Raw genomic sequence first — 22399 nt, 5'->3', positions numbered from 1 at the left:
TGGTTAGACAGGTAAAAACCTATATGCACAAGGACACTAAACATAGAATTAATCTGGTATGACCAAATCATGTTAACTGTCATATCTGTGCTTACAAGCACCTGATGATAGAGTTTACCTGGCTATAAAGGCCACTAGCCTCATTTACTACCCGTAATAAAGATTCTGTAGTGTATCTTAACCTGTGAATAAAAGCCACCTGCCAAAAAAGACCAGTTACTGACTGTTTTATATACAGGTAGGAAACATTTACAACTGGAGAAAGTAAAATGAGCCACACCATGAGAAAACCAACATAGTGCATTTGCGACCAGCATGCATCCAGACCAGACTACACATCCACGCAGTCTGGTCTGCATGCTGTTCGCTAACGGTTTCTCTAATTGCAATAGGCTTTGAAAGCAAACAGCATGGATCCTGACCAGTCTGAGCCGATGTGCAGGCTGGTCTGGATCCATGCTGGTCGCAAATGCACTATGTTGGTTTTTTCATGGTGCGGCTCATTAATGATATCTCAATCACAAAATATCTCAAATAATGGAATTTTTATTGCTATACCATTCATGTAAATTAAGCATTTCATATTTTAATGAGTGCTCATACTGAAATATATGAATCAAAGAATAACTGAAAATGTTTAGAAAATGTACTTACTGTAGCATATCAGCCACAATAGAGTGTACATGAAACAATTTACTCATTTCTAGAAGCAGCATCTCTTTTCCTGACCTGTAATATAGAAATCATTCAAACAACAGTAATATGAAACACATGAAATGAAGGTCCTCAAAAATTTCTCAAAATAAAGTACAACCTCTCTTAACCTTTAGCCTGCCTGGTGGCAAGTGATTCTGCCTTTGCGACCAGTGCAGACCAAGATCAGCCTACACAAATCATGGTCTGCACTATTCGCTATTCAGTCAGTAAATTTTCAGTGAACACCCCTTTGAATAATAAATGGTATTGCCCAAAACTGAATGATAGACCAGTCCATTTTAGAAATTTAGCAGGGTAAAGGTTAAGTCTTAAGAAAACTGTTGGAGAGATAAACAAGAGCACTGTCTGTGGGTGTTAACGCTTGTCAGTAAGAACTTGACATTAGGTAACAACCATCTACTTCATAAGCCCTGTCATGAACCAAGTTTGAATCTTCTGGGTCAAGTGGTTCTCAAGTTATCGGGTGGAAACTGCTTGCTCTATCAAAAGACTGACTGACCAACGTGAACGGAAAGACATGTACAAAGCAATAAAAAATCTGCCTATGTAGAGGTGTTTGCTTTTCAGAGATGTCATTCACATCTAAAGGTCATACTACAGGCAAAAAGCAGAAATATAATACCTGAATAAATGTGACAAATGTCAATTCTCCTGTAATTTACTTTGTCAGCTAATTAATTTGTTAACAGAAAAGGAAGTGTGGCAGTGGGGTGTAAATTTACCTGTAAGTATGGATACTATTCTCCACACCAATTATGTTACAGGGCTCCACATCCTTGTTTACTTCCTCAGTACAGTCACACTGAAAACATATCATGAAAGATACAGTTAAAACTTGTTATCTCGAATTCCAAGGTGTGAGAATTATACCTCAAGATAATTAAAATTATATTTTGTGCATGTATTTTCAGGATAGGATACGGGGTCGACGATTTATATATATATAAATCGCCCGTTAGACTGCACATAAAAACGGGTACGATCTGCCCACATTTACGGGTTTTTACAGAATGAATCTATAGATCAAACATATATCTGCCCACTTCTACAGTACAGTAAGGATTGGTTTATATATATAAAGTATTGAATTTTTATAGCAGTGTGAATGTGAGGGTATGCCATGTAACCTGTACTTGGAAAACTACTGAAACCATGTAAATGTTACCTATACTCAGAACTAAGTTACTTACAAATCCAAGAGAGACACCGTAAGCTTCCAGTGATTCTGCAGCTGCCATGTAATCTTCACAGAAAAATTTGAAGTTTTTTATATCTGAAAGACACATAATTATAAAATCAAAAAATAAATTTCCTCTAAAAAAATGATAAAGCAGAAATCAAGAAAGAAAGCCAATATTTAATTAACCATTAAAACTTTCAAAACTAATGACGAATATTGTAGGTTTTCATCTTAATTAAACTGTAACTCATATTGTGTTCTAAATAGAAAAAGCCCATGTTACCTTACATTTTTACTTTATTTTACTATAATACTACAATACATCAACAGGAGCAAATATTGTTTTTTACTCAGAGAACAATGCAAAAGGTAGACATTTGATTAACTTTGGTAAATTTTGAAGAACAAAAATAGTGCCTTAGTTACTTCATATAAATTTTTCATGTGAAATTAATTGAATACATCTTCATGCAAATATATATTGTTTTATTTTATTGAAAAACACAGTATTTGCTGAAAAAAAAACTACAACAAAAAATCAATCATTAATCCTGTCTTTTTAAAACATAATGTACTATAATGTCTTCCATTTATACATTTATTTAAACAAGAACTGTCACTATTGGTGACAAATGCCCCCGAAGTGTGCCCAAGAATGCTACAGTTGTCTGCGCAAAAAAATCACACATCATTTTGTGACCTGGACCTTGAGAGACCTGAGAGATGTAATCGTGACACACTTTCTCAATATGGTTAGCATTTGTGTCAACTTATTTTCAAATCCCTTGATAAATGGCAGAGTTATGGACCAGAAACACCTTTGACTTCTAAGTGTGACCTTGAACTTGGAGCTAGGGGTCTGGGTATTACACATGACACATTGTTTCATTATGGTAAACATTTATGCCAAGTTTTTTCAAAATCCCTTTATGGATGGCAGAGTTACAGCCCGGACAAGAATTTACACAGATGCACGCACACACGCACACATAGAAGGACAGTGTGACTTTAATATGCCCACCTTTGGGGGCATAAAAATGAAATAAACTTTTTATTATTTCTACAGCAATTTATGATAAAACTTTGTAGTACCTCTTGTATAGAAGTAAACAGCTCTCACTTGGCTATGTTTTCTGAAAGCGTTCACAGCATCTTGTCCCTGGAGTCGAACCACTTTACTGGTCTTAAAATCTATCTTCCCTTCAGCACATACTGCACTCATCAATGATACTGCTACCAGGAGAAACAACTTCATTTTGCCTGTAAGTATAAATCTGTCAAATCACAGATTCAGGAGCAGTACAGAAATGGACAAAGTGTTTGTGCATCCAAACCCACTTGAGCTATATTTACTTATATTTATATATGTTATTTAAAGGCTCTTAATGCCTTTGTTTAAAATGTGGCTGCCACTTTTTCCGTTATGAATATAAAATATATCAATTTCATGTTAAATCCTATAATATTGTTATCTCTAATATCTGTCAGAGGTTTGAATACTGATGAAAATAGCAAAAAGTTTCACTGAATCTATTGTTTTTATTACCTCCCTTCTTGGCTCTAATTCAAACAGTTCATGTGCAGTATTAAAATTAGCACTTTTCTAACCTTGTAATTATGCATAACAACTATTTGGAAAGCCTTTTCACCTGTTTTTAAAGTGGTATGCCTCCAGATTTGGCTAAAAAATAATCTGTCTTTCAAATTGAGGTTTGGTCATTTATGAACATTAGAATATGAATTTTTGTTTCTAAAATATTTTAAAGTTCCAATTAGAAAAAAAGATGACCGCGCGGAGATCGAACCCGACCGCCCGGCAATTAAAGACATTTTCCATTGTCATAACCAATAGGTATAGCTGAATATGAAAAAGGGACTTCAATATAGAAATTTATAAGGAGGAAGTTTACCTGGAGTAAAAGCGTGACAGCACGTTTTCGATTTATGTAATAAAATAGTAAAAACACAAATTCATAATTGTTTTTTAATCATTAAAGTTTGTCAGTAAATTAATTTTTTAATAGCCTCTTCTTAAGAAATATAGCATTTATTTCAAGATATCTAAAAAAAAATAAAAAATTTTGTTGTCGAACGATCTGGAGGCATGCTGCTTTAACATAAAAATTAAAACCTTATGGAACTTTAAATCTTCTATATAATCATTTTATTTCATTGGCATAAAACTGAATGATTTCAGACAAAACATTTATTTCATTGTATTAAAATTATATGTGGATTTCAAAATTTATAAAGATGAAATATAATGCACTACTACAAATTTCATTAAAGGCAGTCCTTCAAGAAAAGTTGTGATGTCAGAGTATTAATTTTTCTATCAGGAAGTATAACAAACAAAAAGGCTTTAAAGACCTATATTGCTCAGTCATGCCCTTTGTTATATTTTGTTTGAGCTCCTGATTTCTATCTGTCACAATATACAATTATAATAAGACACAATGAATTTTGCAAAAACAAATATGATCCAACCTCGCAATGATGGCTTGAGGAAGGAACTGGGTATGTAATTTTGAAGTCACAAGTAGACAATGACCTTAACCTTTGACCTTAATAATATTGAATCAAGATGGTACTCTATTCATCACAAGTAATTATTCTATGAAGCCTGAAGGCCTTAACAAAGTATTATCCATTTATTCCTTAGAAACCATTTTTATTCTCAAGGTCAATGGCATCTTGATCATTGACCTTCTGTCCCTTAAAACAATAAGGGTCACCTTCTGACCAAAGAAATCATCTTATGGCATTCTGCAAATTCCCCTAGTATCAAACAAAAGTGCCCCCCCACCCCCTACACCCACATCAATCAATGCAGAACTAAACATAGAAACATAGTTAATGTTCCTTTAAAGTTTGATTTTACTCTCAAGAAATCTCAAGATAAATATTTTTCAGCCCAATGGCCACTGTGACCTTGACCTTTATCCTAATGCTTCAAACAATAGGGATCATCTACTTATTATAGACAATCATCCTATGAAGTTTGACAGTCTCAAGCCCTGGTATTTTTCAAGCAAAGAACTATGTTAAGGTTTCTACGAGCTTGACCTTTGATGTACTGACACCCAAAACATTGGGATCATCTGCTACAATCATCCTATGGCATTGTTTAACTACTGACTGGGAATTAAATGGTTTACTAATAGACAGCTAGACAACAAACCTTCCTGCTGACTAAAATAAAACAATATAATAGGTGGCATATAAATCCAATGAATCTTAAATATTTTTCATTAGTTTATACTAATTTGTTTTAGCTTGATTGTGATGAAAGCTTCAAGCTTATTGGAACCACTCTCGAGTCCATTTCCTGGAAAAACCAGTATTGGTGTCATATGAGAAGTCATGGTCGTGACCCCAGTGGGGCTTAAACCCACGACCCCTGGATTGGGTGGCTGACACCTTATCTGCTAGACCACCGCTTTATATTTTTCATAACATCAAGATAATGATCTTATAGAAAAACTGAAGCTGAAAGCTGTTCATATAAATAAGGAAATGAAGCTGTTAATATAAATAAGATATATGCTCATTTATTTAAAAAAATAAAGGGAGGTAACTGATAAATAAACAAGTAATTGTAACAGTGCAGGGTTACCTGCATTTCCCTCTCCCAGGAATTTTTTTCACATATTGCCAGCCAATTAAACATCCTCTTCAAAGTAAAGGGTATTATTAGCAACGTATTAAAAATGTCTTTTAATCACAGTTATATATAGCAGTATTATATAATTCATGAAGAGGTATGTACTTAAAAAAAGTCTGGTGAATGCTTTCAAATGTCACTATTTGTATCTTAAAGATTTATATAAGTTTATTTTTAAGTTGGTAGAAATTAGAAATAAAAATATAAACATGGTACTAATGAAATTTGTTTTTAAACTACCCAACAGTGAAAGGTAATATTAATATTCTTTGAGCTGTAATGCCTATCAACATGAAGTACTGCATTCTGAATTTCATGATAATGTTTATATTTACCTATACATTATAAATTGCATAGTCTTGTGTTCAGACCCTATGTAAGTTTGTTTTGTTGACAGGAGATAACTCTTGAGTCCTACTTTGTACAATAATTTCCCTTTTCTTCTTGTGACCCAATCACTGTGACCTTGACCTTTAACCTACTCACCTCAAAATCAATAGGGGTCATCTGCTGATCATGACCAACCTCCCTATCACCTTTCATGATCCTACCGACCGACCAACGTCTGCAAAACAATGTACACCTCCTTCGATTGAAGGCATAAAAATCTTTTGTCTCCAAGTGTGACCTTGAGGTAAGGGCCTTACAAAATGTACATGCAACATATCATTTTGTTATGGTGATTGTTTGTGCCAAGTTACTTGAATATTTTTCCATGCTAAGTAAAGCTACTGACCAGACAAAAAACTGTCTTAATTACTTTGACGTCTAAATGTAACCTTGACCTTTGAGATAGGAGCCAGATTCTTCCACAACACGCTTCGTGTCACTATGGGGAACATTTGTGCAGAGTGATTTTTTAAATCCCTTGATGAATGGTGGAGTTATGGACCAGATATAAAACAGACCCTCTTTACCTTTGACCTCCAAATATGACCTTTACCTTTAAGCTAGGGGTGTGAGTCTTGCGCATTTACGTTATCTCATTATGGGGAACATTTGTGTTGTGTAATTTCAAAATCCCTTGATGAATGGCAGAGTTATGATCCATACTCAAAATGTTTGACCTCCAAGTGTGACCTTGACCTTGAAGGTAGGAATCTTGTGTGGGACATGTTTTCTCAGTATGGAGAACATCTGTGCCAAATTATTCAAAATCTTTTGATGGATAGCAGAGTTATGGACTGAACAAGAAGTTTGACAGACAGAAAGACAGACTGAAGGACAGATGAATGGAAGAATATTGAGTCAAAAACTGCTGACAAAGTGAAAACCAAGAGACTCTGCCTCAAAGCAGCCCCATGCTACAATGGAGAGGCAGGGCGAGAGGGTCAGTTCAATTTCAGATCTTTCAGCACGGTGGAATTTCATCAGTCAGTTCCACAACAAATACTACTTGATGTAAAATTCTTATCAGCCAGTAGGTCCTTTGCTCCCTGATATGATCAGGGATCAGAGGCAACATTTGTACACCTTCTATATGGTTCGCCAATGCAGAATGCTTTTCATCAAAATCTGTTGAAATTATTATTATGCCATCAAGTTTTTCTGGAGAAGAAGTCATTTAAAGTAAAATTCTTATTAGCATCTTTTGGCTCTAGTCCCTGCAGTTACCAGTGTCAGAGACATCACTTGTATACACTTTAAATTGAATTTGATTTACCACAGTGACTGCAGGATGCCAAGCTTCCAGCAAAATTTGGTTGAATTCCACTAAATTCTTACTGTCATTTGAGACCATGATCCTGAAGTGACCAGACTTAGAGACATAATTTGTACATTCTTTAAATATGGCCTACCACTTAAAGATGTTTCTAGCCATACTTGGTAGAATACTTTCAGGTTATTCAACTTCTGATGAAGAAGTTATATGAAGGAAAATACTATGTCAATGTTAGGGACCAGTATCACTTCACCCCAAGGGTATAGAACATCAATGGTATAAGTCTGAATCCCCACCACTACTAAGAGGTAATCCAACTCATGATGTAATTATCACTTTCATTTCATTTCAGTCTGAAATTACGTCCAACTCGGCCACATCAGAAATTCGTCAACGGTGACATAATAAAGCTGTGACATCACCAATGGCAAACAAGAGGGCCAAGATGGCCCTAGGTCACTCACCTGAGAAACACACCATAACAGTGTAAACATGTTTGACCTAGTGATTTCATGGAAACAAATATCCTGGCCAAATTTTATTAAGAGTGGACCAAAAATGTGGTCTCTTGAGTTTAAACAAGTATTTTCTTTGATATGATCTAGTGACCTAGTTTTTGACCCCAGATGACCCATATTCAAGCTTGATCTAGATTTCATCAAGGCAATCATTCTGACCAAATTTCATGAAGATCAATTGAAAAATACAGCTTATATCGCATACACAAGGTTTTTCTTTGACTTGACCTAGTGACCTACTTTATGACCCCAGATGACCCATATTCAAATTCGACCTAGTTTTCATCAAGGCAATCATTCTGACCAAATTTTATGAAGATCAACTGAAAAATACAGCTTCTATTGCACACACAATGCTTTTCTTCTTTGATTTGACCTAGTGACCTAGTTGTTGACCCCAGATGACCCATATTCAAATTTGACCTAGATTTTACCAAGGCAATCATTCTGACCAAATTTCATGAAGATCAATTGAAAAATACAGCCTCTATTGTATACACAAGGTTTTTCTTTGATTTGACCTAGTGACCTAGTTTTTGACCCACGATGACCCATATTTGAACTTGGCCTAGATTTCATCAAGGCAATCATTCTGACCAAATTTCACGAAGTTCAATTGAAAAATACAGCCTCTATCGCATACACAAGCTAAACGTTGACAGACAGACGACAGACAGGCAGACAGACGATGGACATTGTGCAATCACAATAACTCACCTGAGCATTGCTCACGTGAGCTAAAAACAAATTGATAATATAGGTCAGTGGGTGACTTAAATTTCTTCAGGTACTGCCAAGTGCTCAAGGCAATAGTCATATCACATATATTTTTCTTTTCGCTATTAAATCATTGTTATGCTAGTAATCATGTCTGAAAGACTGAGGTACCTCAATTACATTGATTTTAAATAGCCGTTGGTTGTGTCTTTGTGAATGCCAGGACAGTCAGGAAAAAACTAGACTAGACTCACAAAGTGGGACTACACTACTGGCACTATAGAGGGTGCCAGGCAAATTTGGTTGAATTCCATATGGCACATGGTCCTACCTCATCCTTCAGGCCCAGGTCAGCTAAAAATCTAATTCATTCATTACCATATGTTTCAAATACCATGACACGCTTGTATAAATAAATTATACCTGTTCCTGGCGTTAACGGTTAAGGTACAGTAACTCTCTTCTTAATTAGCAGAGTTATGCACCTTTATCTTGCATTTCTGTAACTAACGCAGAAAAACTGGTTGCAGAGACTAAAATTTAGTAATATATTTAGTCTAGATTTCTTACCTGTACACAAAGTACTTGCCAACAACATCCGTACTACAACATCCGTTTAACAGTTTTAAATTTTAAGAAAAGCGACATCCTGGTTGAATGAAAACTAAAGGCTGTGAGAATAGCTTACCGGTGTGATTTCCGACACATTTCGTTTAATTCCGTATTTCTGTCTAGTTTGCTGTTTACGGAAAGAACCGATTACTACTCGGATATCTTCGTAACTTGCCGTTAGTTGATAGAAACCAATATGGCCGCCAACTTGAAGTAGTTGCGGTGAAACGAATTAATTTTAATAGATTTTTCTTTATATTATGGGAGTTCACGGTAATTTTCCACTGCTTTTAATGATGTTTTTAAATTATTGTATAAGTATACGCAGATTGTATATGTATGTTATTTCAAGGGTCCTGTACTTTTTTGCCTAATTATTGTGCAAGTTTTAGCTTGTTCTATCCCGGCACAACCAGTTTTCAACCGCTTAACAAGTTTTCTGTGCAGTTTTGTACAAATGCAAGTCCAAATCTTTGGTTTATTGTCTAACACTTTCTATCAGCATAAGTGCTATAAAAGCATACCATTTAAGTTTCAAGTTTCTAACTGAACGAATACCTGGCAGGATGATTTTGAAAGCCATCAGTAGGAAGTCATGCTGAAAATTTACAACCTAAATTTAACCGCAGGTGGTATTTTCCTTCCAGCAAAATGAAACAGCACTAAACTTTTACTGTAGTTTCATTACAACATTGCAAACATAATACACCTAAAATTCAAGTCTGGCAACAAACACTAAAACCAACATGGCAGATCAATATGCTGTAGGTACACTTGTCTAAATTGGCACCTAAATTACAGGAATTCCAGACAGTTCCCCCTCAAGACTATTCCCCCTCTGACAATTCCCCCCCTGACGATTCCCCCCCAAACTGGGGGGGAATTGTCACCTTATTTTATCTATATTATTTTTTCTTTATACTGATGTAAAAATATCTTTTTTTTACTAATTTTGTTCTAAGGTGAGCTTTTTATTATTCTACATGAAGAAATTATTATTCTTTGACCTGGTAACTAACAGTTCATTGGATAATTATATTTATATCCTTTATTCTATTATCTATATTTTTTAGTTAGACATTGTGAAAATATTCTTAGGACGGGCGTCGGAAGGTGTTTGATATTGGGGCCGCGAAAGATGCGGTAGGTACTGGAGGGAGATACCTCCTCCCATAATGGGGATACGGGGAGGCTCCCCGGAAAATTTTTGTTCTGGTACATTTTAGGGGTATTGACTCCAGTATTTTCTTACTATTTACATAATGTTACAAATTTAAGAAATGATTTAAAAAGTTTTTCATGATGAAAACATGTGAAATCAGAGAATACGTACCTCATCATAGTGAAGCCAAGCACTGAACATTGAATGAGCGCTGTTCAGGATTTTTTATTCCAAAAGTGCGTTTTGGAAATCTGAAATTTGAAATTTAGTGGTTGGTTAGGAGTATCCATTATAAGTATTATAATAGATATGACGTAAGTTAAACTTCACTTCTTATTTTGTTTGAAATATCAATTTTTGAGTAAAAACAATTTATGCAATTAATTCCTTACATATTAGCGGTGCGATAAATCTTAATACTTAATTACCTCTTCCATAAAAAAAAACATGACAATTATTTTTCTTAATTTTCTACATTAATTCCTTAGATCTTAGCGGCAGGGTATATTATGTGGTATCATTTTTAAGTGTATTAACTCTATATTGTGAGGCTTCTTTAATAAACTTAGCTATCTTAAGAAGCAGCTTAGCATTTTTCGAAGACATTGAATTATTATTATTTTTCTGAATAGTGGGCCATTGTGTATTACCAAGGTTCTTCTTTCTAATATCTGTATATTGAGTGTAGAACAAAATCCTGCCATGGTTAACTGTATCCATTATTTTAACTAATGTAGATATTTTCAGGACACAAATATCGCATAAAATATGATAAATACTTCCATCTTACAGAAGGATTATTTACACATGAAACAGAAAATAGTACTTGTATAAAATAAATCTCAAACCTTTTTGGGATATTTTATTCCAGAAAAAAACCCTAAAATGTATAATAATTAAGGGATACATACAAACAAATCATTGTTCCTTTGACTTCTCAATTCGATTGAAAGGTGCTGATTACCAGAATCGCGTAATGACATTATTGCAATAAACAAATTTAATCAAAATGGTAACCAGTCAATCTTTCACACCTCTTGATTGAATTACCAGCTGTAAAACAGTAATCAAAGCTGACATTGATCAATCAATTATGATATTGTTGTTGTTACATTTTAATTGTGTTCTATGTGTTAGGATTATGATATTTATAAACAATATAACAATTTGTCCATGTATAATGACAATTATCAGTATTCAGTATTACTAACTTTGTGTGATACTTTTGATGAAGCACTTGTTGGAAATTGTGATATTTAAACCAAAATTAGATAATGCCAATCAACTTCTTCTTGTAAGAAATTTATCAAAACCTGTATTGTAAGGATATAGTACTTTTTATCCAGAGAAAATACTATTACTCCATGCTTTCTGGAATGAAAGCAAACCAACACATGTAACATCCTTAATAAATTTCATGGTGAATTCCAAGGACGTTTCAACTTGTAAAATTGTATTGATATTTCATCGTTTTTTTAATTCATGTTTGCAGCTTCGTTTTTGATCAAGTTTTTCATATTAATGTTTAAAGTGGTATTATTGGCTTTTATGAACATAACTGTAATCTTTTTAGTTTTCCCCAATTAATATGATTAAGATAGTTTTATTGTCCAACATCGGGAAACTCGGAAAACATGAAAGAACATTATGGTTAGATTATCTCTCATGTAATTAGATATTTGATTCGATTTTTATTCTAGTATAATAATATATAAACTACTTACATAAAAATAGAAAGAATGTAAAATAATTATGTATATAAAACACTAATGAAAATGCTAAAAATGATACTTTAATGCTTTATAGCACTAGCTAGCTATTATCCAAAGTAGTACAACTTCAAATAGAAATGAGCATTATTTTGACGATCAGACAACCTTATCAAATGTAAATATTTCTTACTTCTTTTTATATATGTCGTAGCATAAAGGTTAATTCTCTATAGATAAATACAAAAATTAACTTAATTGCTTTAAGTGTATTTAAGTTCTAAGCACTTTTATGATTTCCACGTTCCCGAAAATGCCACATTTTCACATAGAAAAATATGCTATTTTGACGATCAGATTACCTTATTAAATGTAAATATTTTCTTTTTTTTTACATACATCTTTGCATAGAGGTTCCATTATAGATACCGTTAACAAATAAATAAATTGCTTTAAAAATAATTAAGTTCTCAGCCATGGCTACTTATCCAAAATGCTACTTCTTCACATAAAAAAATTCCTTATTTTGGGTACCAAATTAATGCATCAAATATGAGTTTTTCTATCTATTTTTAAATATACAGTATTGGAGTATAAGATTTTTCCATATTAGATAAACTTTACAACCCTTTAAACATATTATAATATGGAGAGGGGGAACTGTCACCCTTACATAACATTGTGGGGGGAATTGTCCGGGAGTGAATTGTCTTGGGGGGGAATTGTCTTGAGGGGGAATCATCTTGGGGGGGAATAGTCTGACAACCAAATTACAGGGGTAGGGTAAAGTAAATGGCAGCCAAAAGTTAGTGCATTATCTAAAGAACTATATCATGTGCTCAATTACTCCAGAGAACCAGAGTGTCACATCTGCTACATTGATAGCTGTCACATATGACGATGTATTATATAATTGCTAAGGTTTTGACACTCCAAATATGTCAAATTGCTTAGAAAATGAAGAAAACTGTTGCAAGGACAGGCATCGTGATTGCATTGTCAAAATAATTTAATAATAGTATGCTTCACAATTCTGGCAGTAAGCATGTGTTAAGCAATAAACATTTAGTGCAAAAGATATATAAATACTGATATTGGCTTAAGCAAGAATAGGTAGTAGACTAGGAAAGACGCAGGTTTTTTAGTAATAAGAAAAACCTCATGAAAACATAGTACTGCTACATAAATGGAATTTATATAATTTTCTAAGTACCAAAACTGAAGGAGAATAGGTTCATAACATGTTCTGTCTCTGCTGTAAACAGTGAAACAATCACAACTGATAAATTTGGCTTGTAAAGATTTTTATCATACAAAGTCCTAGGCGGTTGAAAATAGGTTGTGTTTGAAAATAGGTTGTGTGGGGATACTACACCGTGTCCAACGTATACGTCGCATTTACGGCGGGTACGCTACATAAACGGTATATTGTACGCTCCATTACCGGTATTTCCTGTTGATTTTGTCAACATTCTGTATGGTGAGGTAAGAAAAACTACTTATTTTCATAGAAGTTCAACGTGTTTAAAGAAGCTATATATTCAGTACGAGCTGCAGATCATTCACGCTCCCCATGGTAATGTGGTTTTGGCCAGTAATTCTCTAGTTACTTCAAACATTCAAGTAAACTGACTTGTGAAGTCGGTTTTGAACTCGGACGTTCACTTTCAGGTTCATTTTCTGTCTCTTAAAATCATTCTGTTAACTTTTCACCTGTTTAACTCGAGAATAGTATAACAAGTTACAAATAAAAATACATATCATGGCATAAATTCATGTTTTAGGGGAGCTTTATGCCAAAATTAGCGATGTACGCCCTATAAAACGGCGCGTCTACAGAAGTACGCCACATAAAAAGGCCGTTAATGCAACAATTACTATCATTATTGTAAGGATACGTAAACCCCACCACTGCTTACTATGATAAATTCCTAGCAAATAGTCTGTTTTAAAATATCAATTTTGATATCGAATGTTTTCAAATAAACTTGACTCAATATATGAAAATTACTGTGTTTTTAGAGCTACATTCACAATAAGATATCGTGTATATTAATTTTCAGTCAGTTGTCAATAAGCATTTACCTAGCACTCATTAATCTTCGCCAATATTTTCGGGCGTTTACGTTAGCTTACGAAAGAATCGTATCCTGAAAATAATTACATATAACACATTACACGATGGGGTAGCAGGGGCGTCGGAAGGTGTTCGATTTTGGGACCGCGAAGGGGGGGTGGGGTAGGTACGGGAGAGGGATACCCACTCCCGCAAGGGAGGTACGGGGGTCTTCCCCCGGAAAATTAAAAAAAAACACACACACAAAAACAGGATCATAAAGTTTAGGGGTACTGAATCGCATCTCAAGTCTCCAGTATTTTCTTACTATTTACATGACTATAAGCAAAATAAACTCTCATCAAACTTAATAATGTGTAACGCAATACAAAGAATACATGAACATTTTTTAGCTCATCTGATTTTTTGAAAAAAAATGATGAGTTATTGTCATCACTTGAGCGGTTGTCGGCGTCGGCGTCGGCGTCTGCGTCGGCGTTGCCTGGTTAAGTTTTATGTTTAGGTCAGCTTGTCTCCTAAACTATCAAAGCTATTGCTTTGAAACTTGGAATACTTGTTCACCATCATAAGCTGACCCTGTATAGCAAGAAACATAACTCCATCTTGCTTTTTGCAAGATTTTTGGCCCCTTTTGTACTTAGAAAATATCAGATTTCTTGGTTAAGTTTTATGTTTAGGTCAACTTTTCTCCTAAACTATCAAAGCTATTGCTTTGAAACTTGGAATACTTGTTCACCATCATAAGCAGACCCTGTACATCAAGAAACATAACTCCATCTTGCTTTTTGCAAGATTTATTGCCCCTTTTGGACTTAGAAAATCAGTTTTCTTGGTTAAGTTTTATGTTTAGGTCAGCTTTTATCCTAAACTATCAAAGCTATTGCTTTAAAACTTGCAACACTTGTTCACCATCATAAGTTGACCCTGTACAGCAAGAAACATAACTCCGTCCTGCTTTTTGCAAGATTTATGGCCCCTTTTGGACTTAGAAAATATCAGATTTCTTGGTTAAGTTTTATGTTTAGGTCAACTTTTTCTCTTAAACTATCAAAGCTATTGCTTTGAAACTTGCAACACTTGTTCACCATCATAAGCTGACCCTGTACAGCAAGCAACATAACTCCATCCTGCTTTTTGCAATAATTATTGCCCCTTTTGGACTTAGAAAATCATTTTCTTGGTTGAGTATTATGTTTAAGTCAACTTTTCTCATAAACTATCAAAGCTATTGCTTTAAAACTTGCAACAGTTTTTCACCATCATAAGTGGACACTGTACATCAAGAAACATAATTCTATCCTGCTTTTTGCAAGAATGATGGCCCTTTTTAGACTTAGAAAATCATGGGTAGGACAATATTTCTATTGCACAAAAAAAATCAGATGAGCGTCAGCACCCGCAAGGCGGTGCTCTTGTTTTTATTTAATATAATGAACAATAATCATTCATGTTACATTCAATAAACGTATTAAAGCTCAAGTAATTTCACTTAAAACAGTTTTTAACATTCTAAAACAATTCAATGTGAGATCAGTTTTACGTCAACTGTTATGTACAGTGGTGTAATTGGACTTATTCAGTCTCTTTAAACTTTCCAAAAATTGTAAGACGTGAGTCTCTGCTGTTATATCTCTGCAGATATAACACGAGTTAAACTTCATTTCTTGATTTGTTTAAAATATCATTTTTTTGAGTAAAAACAACTTGTACAATTAATTCCGTACATCTTAGCGGTGTGATAAATCTTAATACTTACCTCTTTTATTAAAAAAAGATAATTATTTTTCTTAATTTGCTAAGTTAATTAAGTCCAATCACGGACACGTGTGTATGACTCCAGTTAACACCCCGCCGGATCTGTCACCAAACACTAATCTGGACAGCGTGTATTGTTTTACGCAAAGTAAAATTTAATATATTGTACAAAATAATTGGGTCCGCGGATCTGCGGCTCCAACTTACAAGTTTACAAAAAATCGTTTTTAGGCAAATTATTGGGGCCGCAACTGCGGCCCCTGCGGCCCCAGTTTCGACGCCCCTGGGTAGTGGTGTCTACGCTCGATACCATGGGTTCCAAATTACCGACGTGGACCATTTTATCGGCATTGATTTTATTCTAAGATTATTTCACGTACATGTAACATTTTTTACGAATTTTAATTGTTTTCTATTGTAGATTTGAGCCGCGCCATGAAAACCAACATAGTGGCTTTGCGATCAGCAGGTTATACTGCAGTTATTCTGTCAAAAATGTGCTTTCGTGGTGTGCTTGAAAGAAGTCCTTAATAAATAGATCCTTATTTTTCCATTTTTTCATGCATTTGCACGTAAATCGGGGCCAAATGGGTATTATTTCACTCGTGGAATGAATTGACATAAAATAGGACACTTTTCATGCTAATACTCGCATGTTGTCGAGTTGTTTCTTGTGTAGCGTGTTTATTCTGCGAACCGCCTTCTGAAATGCGGAAACGAGGGTACCTGACTTAAGCTGACTTGTATTTCATTGCATACTTTTCAATACCCCTTTTTCTTTCTGTTTTCAAATGTATGGATATCTTGTGGAAAATAGGTCAACGACGGAGTGAAAATCTAGAAACTGTAACAAATTGTTCTGAAGTAGCTGAATTTTATATGAAACAAAGAACAATTTCTTTTATTGGTATATAGCCAGCTTCGCTAATGGTTTTCTAATTGCAATAGGCTTTGAAAGCGAACACCATGGATCCTGACCAGACTGCGCGGATGCGCAAGCTGGTCTGGATCCATGCTGGTAGCAACGCAACTATGTTGGTTTTCGCATGGCGCGGCTTATTTTATTTTCTGGAAACACTTACGATATAAAATCTGTCATTCTTTTTTAGCTCATCTGATTTTTTGAAAAAAAATGATGAGTTATTGTCATCACTTGAGCGGTTGTCGGCGTCGGCGTCGGCGTTGCCTGGTTAAGTTTTATGTTTAGGTCAGCTTTTCTCCTAAACTATCAAAGCTATTGCTTTGAAACTTGGCATACTTGTTCACCATCATAAGCTGACCCTGTATAGCAAGAAACATAACTCCATCTTGCTTTTTGCAAGATTTATGGCCCCTTTTGTACTTAGAAAATATCAGATTTCTTGGTTAAGTTTTATGTTTAGGTCAACTTTTCTCCCAAACTGTCAAAGCTATTGCTTTGAAACTTGGAATACTTGTTCACCATCATAAGCTGACCCTGTACAGCAAGAAACATAACTCCATCTTGCTTTTTGCAAGATTTATTGCCCCTTTTGGACTTAGAAAATCAGTTTTCTTGGTTAAGTTTTATGTTTAGGTCAGCTTTTATCCTAAGCTATCAAAGCTATTGCTTTAAAACTTGCAACACTTGTTCACCATCATAAGTTGACCCTGTACAGCAAGAAACATAACTCCATCCTGCTTTTTGCAAGATTTATGGCCCCTTTTGGACTTAGAAAATATCAGATTTCTTGGTTAAGTTTTATGTTTAGGTCAACTTTTTCTCTTAAACTATCAAAGCTATTGCTTTGAAACTTGCAACACTTGTTCACCATCATAAGCTGACCCTGTACAGCAAGCAGCGTAACTCCATCCTGATTTTTGCAATAATTATTGCCCCTTTTGGACTTAGAAAATCATTTTCTTGGTTGAGTATTATGTTTAAGTCAACTTTTCTCATAAACTATCAAAGCTATTGCTTTAAAACTTGCAACAGTTTTTCACCATCATAAGTGGACACTGTACATCAAGAAACATAACTCTATCCTGCTTTTTGCAAGAATGATGGCCCTTTTTAGACTTAGAAAATCATGGGTAGGACAATATTTCCATTACACAAAAAAAATCAGATGAGCGTCAGCACCCGCAAGGCGGTGCTCTTGTTTCTAAGATACTTTAAAAGAAAAATCGACAGTTTCTTCTACGGTTATCTTGAATACAAGTGTTATTCATTCAGGAAATAAACAAGAAATGATGATTATTAGTTTGATCAGATAAGTAGGGGAGAATGGTGTTGAATGTGCCATGGGTTGGTAGTGCCACGGGTGACTTCCCATCTTTATTGAAGGGCTTAGATGTCATTTGTTAATATTTTAATCGCGCCATTTTTCAAATACAAAATGTACATTTCTTTGGAAAGCACAAACATTGTAAACAAAAGGACAACGAAACTGTGTATGAAATACCGATTTGGACCGCTATAAGTAATTTTTGACGTATTACACATTTGTGTTCTGACAGTTCGTTAAGATGTAGATATATCGACATAAGATATATTATAAAATTCAGCATTTTGAGTTATGTGACTTCAGAAATACGAAAAGGTTAAATGCCATGTAGTTTTATGATGCTTTACCATACTGTAAGGTAAGGATGTAGAGGGTACATCTCATTTTTTTTAACGGAAATGCTATTTCATGTAAACATAGTCTTAATTTACTGATAAACTGAAACAGCGCTAATGAGAAGAAGGCAAAATATGAAAAATGGCACATTCAACCTCCCTTACGAGAATTTTCTTTTCTGTTAAGTCTGCAGATGAAATTTGAAAAAGAGATATGGTCAGATGTAAGCACCAAAAACAAAATTGCGAAATTAGGAGCGAGAAACATTTTGTCCGCACTGCTACCTGTAATTAATGCAACATTGTGTTACTTGTGAAATACATTTTCAGTTTTTAATTCGTTTTAGGTTCAGACATAAATTTAGGAAAATATATGGAATATTCATGATTACCGGGTAAAAACTTTAACGGGCAATTCTATACCGTACTGTTTAAACATAACGAGCATGTTTATTTTATCTTTCCAAGAATTAATATTACTGTTACATTATGTAATTCAAAAACCAATTATAAATGTTAAAAATGTAAATAAAATGAAAAATAGATGCGAGTGAAGACATATGTAATCAGTTGCTATGAATTTAACAGCCTTTTTACGTGGCGTACTTCTGTAGACGCGCCGTTTTATAGGGCGTACATCGCTAATTTTGGCATAAAGCTCCCCTAAAACATGAATTTACGCCATGATATGTATTTTTATTTGTAACTTGTTATACTATTCTCGCGTTAAACGGGTGAAAAGTTAACAGAATGATTTTAAGAGACAGAAAATGAACCCGAAAGTGAACGTCCGAGTTCGAAACCGACTTCACACGTCAGTTTACTCGAATGTTTGAAGTAACGAAAGAATTACCGGCCAAAATCACATTACCATGGGGAGCGTGAATGATCTGTAGCTCGTACTGAATATATCGTTTCTTTAAACACGTTAAACTTCAATGAAAATAAGTAGTTTTTCTTACCTCACCATACAGAATGTTGACAAAATCAACAGGAAATGCCGGTAATGGAGCGTACAATATACCGTTTATGTAGCGTACCTGCCGTAAATGCGACGTATACATTGGACACGGTGTACTAGCATTACTCATTTGGCTTATCAGGATGACTTATTTTATGATCTGATATTTTATAGTTGTCATCCCTCTAAGCCTTACCTGTATCTGCATTTTACTGTTATGAAAATCTACCCTGACACCGGTTTCAATACATGGCAGACTTTTTTAGGCCTAACAGTGACAGCCAAAAGTTATCACGCTGTCCCGAAACGTCCTATTATTTGGACTAGTTCTAGCAGTATCATACTATCAGCAGAAAATTTATTGTTTGAAGTTTCGGTACTTTTGATCGAGATGATGTCTGTGAATCTTCAGAAATATTTTGCATCTATTTCATCAATTTTTACAAAGAAATTGTAAGGATTCGAGGCTTCTGGTGAACCAGGAGTCCAGTTAGCTTAGTTGGTAGAGCACCTGAGCACATTGGTGACGAGATAAATTGGAAATTGTGGACTAAAGTTTATAATCTGTTGGAAACTGTACATTTGATGCTCTGCAATTCCACTGTAAGTGTAAAGGAAGGCTACGTGGCCTTTTGTATAGAGCATACATGTGATATTTGCACAGGCTATTCTCTGTTGAAAGCTGAACAGTTGATGCCTCGCTATATTCCACAATAAGGTTTAAGTCTTCAAAATTAAAGTGAGGAGGAGTGTAGTGATTTGAGGCTTCTTGTTAACCAGAGGTCGGGTTAGCTCAGTTGGTAGAGCACCTGACTTGCAAGCAGGGGGTAGATGATTTTCTCACCAAATTACAACATTGGCAACGAGGTAAATTGGAAAAGTGCAAAGCTACAATGGCCAGTAGAGCATGCGGTTTGCAGGGGCTATACTCTGTTGGGAACTGAATAGTTGATGCCCCGCTCTGCAATTCCACTGTAAAGGAAGGCTATGTGGTCAGTTATATAGAGCATGCACTATTTGCAGAGGCTATACTCTGTTGGAAGCTGAACAGTTGATGCCTCACTCTATGATTCCACGATAAGGTTTAAGCCTTCAAAATTAAAGTGAGGAGGAGTGTAGTGATTTGAGGCTTCTGGTTAACCAGGAGCCTAGTTAGCTCAGTTGGTAGAGCACCTGACTTGCGAGCAGGGGGTCGTAAGTTCGAGTCCTACACTGGGTAGATGATTTTCTCATCAAAATACATTACAACATTCAAAATGATAAAGTTATTGCAATTAGATGTTTTCATTATCTCCCTTGTTAGCGCCAAATACAAAAAAAAAAAAGTAGCTACTAGCTAGGGGTCCTGTAACTGGACCTCTAGGCACAGAGTCTAGAGGACCAGATATCAGTGTACATGTACTATCATTTATTGTATTAACAATAGTAATTGCTGGGGTAAAAGGAAAGTTAACAGCAATTTCCATTAGTCACCAATATTAATTAATTTACTCGAGCAGTAAAATGATTTTAACATTTTGTGAGCACAATTAAAGTCTTAAATACTTTAGAAAATGGGTAACTTTATTTTTGTAATCCTTCCAACCTTCCTTATTATTAGTGACCATCTATTCCAAGTCTTCTTCTGTACCTGAATATATTGATTTTGTTTATAGGTGGTGATACAGCCATGAAGTCTTCAAATTCTCTACGGGGACAGATGGGGCTCAGAAGTGGACGTAAGCTATACATTTTTTTCCGGGCTGTTTTCATTTTCTATCATGTAGCATTATTTATTTATTCAACCGCTCAAATATTACCAAACTTTAAGACTACTTGTAATTGATCAGTTACTGTTTCAGACTGTAATAATTTTATAGTTTCAGATTATCTATCTTGCTTCTGCACAATAACTTGTTGTTGATTGCTCTAAACAGTATGTATTGTATAATATTATACAAGAAATATTAAAATGTGTAAATTTTATACATTATCTGTTTTAAATGGTTGTTGATTGCTCAGTACAGATCATTATGTCAAACATTAAAGTGAGAAAAGTTCGTAAAGAATATATTTTTGTTGCAGCATTAGCACCAACATCGGCCAAGTTGACGACACAGTATCTGGTCTTGGATCACATGAACAACCACTACAGTAAAATAACAAAAGCTAGACGTAAGTGTCCGACCTTTAATTGTTAGAGTAATGTTGATCTTTGGGTTAAATATCTTAATAATTCTTAAATATATTAATATTATGAATTATCTTATTTTCAGAACAAAAGTATGATCTCCATTGTAGAACTAACATTAGGTGGACTCAATTGAGTACCCTGATTTCTCCAGATACAAGATTATTCCTGATTTGTCCTGATTTTAGTCACATCAAATTGGTTCACCTGCAAGACATGCAGAATAGCCTGACAAAACATAACAGTTCATGTCAGTGTACCGATTAGGTGATGGGGATAACTCGATTTTGTATGAATCAATTCCACCTACTTATCACTGATTATGTTGAAACAGTTTAATATCATTTTCAAGGGTAAATATTATTAACATTACTGTATTTATATTTATGCAGATTTATGTAGTAGAGTCAGTGCTGTATCCATTATAAAGAAACTCTTTTATTTTATATTGATGAATACAAAAACTTATTTCAAACAAGGAAAGCATCATTTAAGAGGCATTTTGATACATCACTTTTGATACAATGATTTTCCCATGTCATTTTTCACAAGTTTTTTTTTTCTCATTTCAGCTGCTATTGACAACAAACCTCCAAAATCTATGAGCACAAGCCAAAAAGGTATTTGCAATATCTTTTACTTTGTTTGTCTTGTGAAGATCTCATTATTTAGCATTTTAAGTTTTCCGTCTTTGTCACATTAACATTGTTGAGATTAGGAGAGGCATTATTTATTCTTTTCTCAGATTTTGTTTAGCCCTTAGCCTGCTAAATTTCTAAAATGGACTGGTCCATCTTTCAATTTGGATAGTACCACTTATTATTAAAAGGGGAGTTAACTGAATATTTACTGACTGAATAGCGAACAGTGCAGGCCATGATCAGACTGCACGGATGTGCAGGCTGATCTTGGT

General features: G+C 34.6%; 2 protein-coding genes across 5 annotated transcripts in view; one reads left to right on the top strand and one right to left on the bottom strand.

Annotated features, from left to right (window-relative positions):
* LOC128559882 (thioredoxin domain-containing protein 16-like) overlaps positions 1-9143 on the bottom strand; it is a 32469-nt gene extending 23326 nt beyond the window's left edge. For 2 of the 3 annotated variants that reach the window (XM_053552794.1, XM_053552796.1), the window contains exons 1-5: positions 9030-9143; positions 2990-3157; positions 1908-1990; positions 1440-1519; positions 655-729 (exon numbers count right to left, since the gene is read on the bottom strand). In XM_053552794.1, the coding sequence (XP_053408769.1) occupies positions 655-729; positions 1440-1519; positions 1908-1990; positions 2990-3157; positions 9030-9057 (434 nt within the window). In that variant the 5' untranslated portion in view covers positions 9058-9143. The other variant, XM_053552803.1, reaches the window with a different exon arrangement.
* A 107-nt stretch (positions 9144-9250) lies between these two features.
* Positions 9251-22399, top strand: part of LOC128559873 (spermatogenesis-associated protein 7 homolog) — a 39707-nt gene continuing 26558 nt past the window's right edge. For both annotated transcript variants that reach the window (XM_053552746.1, XM_053552739.1), the window contains exons 1-4: positions 9251-9344; positions 20972-21034; positions 21381-21470; positions 22059-22106. In XM_053552746.1, the coding sequence (XP_053408721.1) occupies positions 9332-9344; positions 20972-21034; positions 21381-21470; positions 22059-22106 (214 nt within the window). In that variant the 5' untranslated portion in view covers positions 9251-9331. The remainder of the gene's footprint in view (positions 9345-20971; positions 21035-21380; positions 21471-22058; positions 22107-22399) is intronic.

Source organism: Mercenaria mercenaria, chromosome 1, assembly GCF_021730395.1.
Source record: "Mercenaria mercenaria strain notata chromosome 1, MADL_Memer_1, whole genome shotgun sequence".
NCBI classification, from domain to species: Eukaryota; Metazoa; Mollusca; class Bivalvia; order Venerida; family Veneridae; genus Mercenaria; species Mercenaria mercenaria.
The sequence above is the reverse complement of the archived record's forward strand: the minus strand, read 5'-3'. Positions and strand labels throughout refer to the sequence as shown.